At 43.9% G+C, this 2406-nt stretch overlaps 1 protein-coding gene across 1 annotated transcript; it reads right to left on the bottom strand.

The window, feature by feature from the left end:
• Positions 1–1105: 1105 nt before the first annotated feature.
• Positions 1106–1576, bottom strand: LOC145661063 (uncharacterized). The gene has a single exon (XM_081726504.1). It carries the CDS (start codon positions 1574–1576, stop codon positions 1106–1108), a length of 471 nt encoding a protein of 156 aa, XP_081582630.1.
• Positions 1577–2406: the final 830 nt, after the last annotated feature.

The following is a 2406-nucleotide window of genomic DNA, read 5'->3' as shown; positions in this document are numbered from 1 at the left end:
AGTCAGGATCAGAAGAGCTGGTGCTGCTGCTAGTGCAACTGAAGTTGTCTTGATTGTTCTCACTTCTGGTTTTAATGATGATATCCGGAAAATCGGCTTCCTTGAATGGGCTGTCTCTGGAGAGAAAGGGCGAAGGTGATGAGTGCGTTGCTTGTATTTGGGGAGTTTCCTCTGGTGAGCTCCAGATGTATTCACGGCTGTGCAGGGAGTCATTTCGTAGTTGACGAGTAGTTGTAGCCTGTTCTGTTTCTGCTTCTTTCTTCTGGGATGGAGTTTGCACAGGTTTCCTAGGAGCGGTGAAATCCTTGGGTTTCCTTCCTGGAGTCTTCATGATGATACGGTCTGGTTGATGTACTGATAGAACACCACAGAGTGGGTATATGTACGGCTGGAAGGGGTTGGAGGGGTTTTGTTTGTGTGTAAGCTGTATATGTATGAGTATATGTGTGTTGAGTATTGGCAATCCTTTCGTATAGCACCGCAAGGTATCAGGGATTGCTATGTTGTTTGTGAGTGCGTGTGTTTGTGTGGTGGTCTGACTAGGGTGCTGTCCCTTCGGGACTAGCTATCCCTACCCGTTTCCCGGCTGTCGGCAAAGCCTGTACATACGAGAGTTCCTACTCTGAGCTCGGATACTCAAGAGAGCCAGGGAAGCAGATAGTTATAACTATTCCTTCAGGTGCGTCAACGGTCAACACTGTCGGGGAAGAGTAATATAATTTAGCTCTTGTGGCTCTAAGAAGGGCCGAGGGTGGTATCAAAGAACGGAGCTGACACGGGGTATCAAGTCAGGTGGCTCTTAGAAAGGCCAAAAGGAGTGACAGTTGAGCTCTGAAAAGAACAGAACTGACACTACGTCTCGTTCTTTGTCGGGTCCTTGCAAGACCGGGAAAGTCTTTCGTATTTGGGGACGCGGTGGAGTATCTAGATGCTCTTCTCTACACTGTCCTTCCAATGACACGTATAGATAGTGTGCTATTTGTTTACGCGTTACTCAGCTTGCTACGATTAATCCGTGTGGGACGCACGAAAGCTTGAGTCAGTATGAATTGTATAATGAGACCAGTTAGTGTGTGCTATATATAGGAGAGGTAAGTGGGGAAGCTTAAAAATCCGTGTCTCTGATTTGATGGTCTATAGCTTGCTGCTGATTGGTCGTATTCATATATTCTTTCTTTATGACTGGTATCCATATCTGGCTTCGTTGAAATCCTGTATCCCTATCGATGTTGCTGGGTTCTTGTAATATGACAAGAGATTCCTTAATTATCCTATCCCACTGGTTTGAGCTCTCTGAAATAATTTTGGTGTCTGAAAATAAAATTCTATGTCCTTCCGTTATACTGTGTTTCACCAGGGCTGATTTCTCAGGATAAAACAGCTTGATGTATCTCTCATGCTCCTTGCATCGATGTTGTGTTGTTTGTCCTGTTTGTCCTATGTAAGTTTTCCCCCATTCGCAGGGAATGCAGTATACTCCTGGTGTTTTAAGGCCCAAATCGTCTTTAACCGGACGGAGTAGTTTTCTGATATCTGATGGTGGTCTGTGTATGGTTTTGATATTGTGTCTCTTCATGATTCTTGCAATTTTTCCAGATAGATTTCCAGCATAGGGCAGAACTGCAATGCTGACTGCAGCTTCAGATTCTGTGGTGGTCTTTTTAATGATAAAGGTACTTTTCAGGACCAATCGAATGTCATCTTACCTGTATCCATTCTGCGGTAAGGTCTTCTTGCGATGTGCACGTTCACTGGAGAAGCTTTCTTCTTCCGAGATGGCTTTTCCTCTAAGTGCAGGCGTACTGATGACTGTATTGCGCTGTGATTTATGGTGAAACTGTTTCCATTAATGTAAAGGTCAGTGTGGGTAGGTTTTCTGTAAACACTGGTCCAGACTTCCATCAGGTTTGCGACGAATGAGGATGTCTTGAAATGGATGCAGCCTTCTGTTTCTATTTCCAATGTAAAGTTGATGTTGCTGTGTGATTGTTCAGAAATTCAAGGAAAAATTGCTGTGCATTTCTCCCATGACGGCATTTCTCAGTATAATCGCCCTGAAAAAGAGAACAATGTTAGTTCTCGAAATGTCGGTTCTATCATCGGACTTCACCTGGCTGATCCCTATAATATTCGCCGCCAGGAAAGCTTCATTTCTTATAACATATTTTTTTACTTCTATAGCTGTAAAATCCATTAATCCGTTTTAAAAAGCGAAAAGCAGTCCCTCACAGAGTCTCTAATTTATATTGTGTTGCAGCGAGCATACAGCGAACAGATTTCTTCAGCGCGGCAATTGGAGTGAATGTCAAGTCTCCTTTCCCCTATCTCAGAAATTAAAGACTCCGATCATTGCAGTGCTTCTGCAACAACGCGGCACGGTTTCCAGAGAAAGGGGAAGTTTTTCGT

This window comes from Thermobia domestica, chromosome 9, assembly GCF_964235325.1.
Source record: "Thermobia domestica chromosome 9, izTheDome1.hap1.1, whole genome shotgun sequence".
In the NCBI taxonomy this organism is placed as follows: Eukaryota; Metazoa; Arthropoda; class Insecta; order Zygentoma; family Lepismatidae; genus Thermobia; species Thermobia domestica.
The sequence above is the reverse complement of the archived record's forward strand: the minus strand, read 5'-3'. Positions and strand labels throughout refer to the sequence as shown.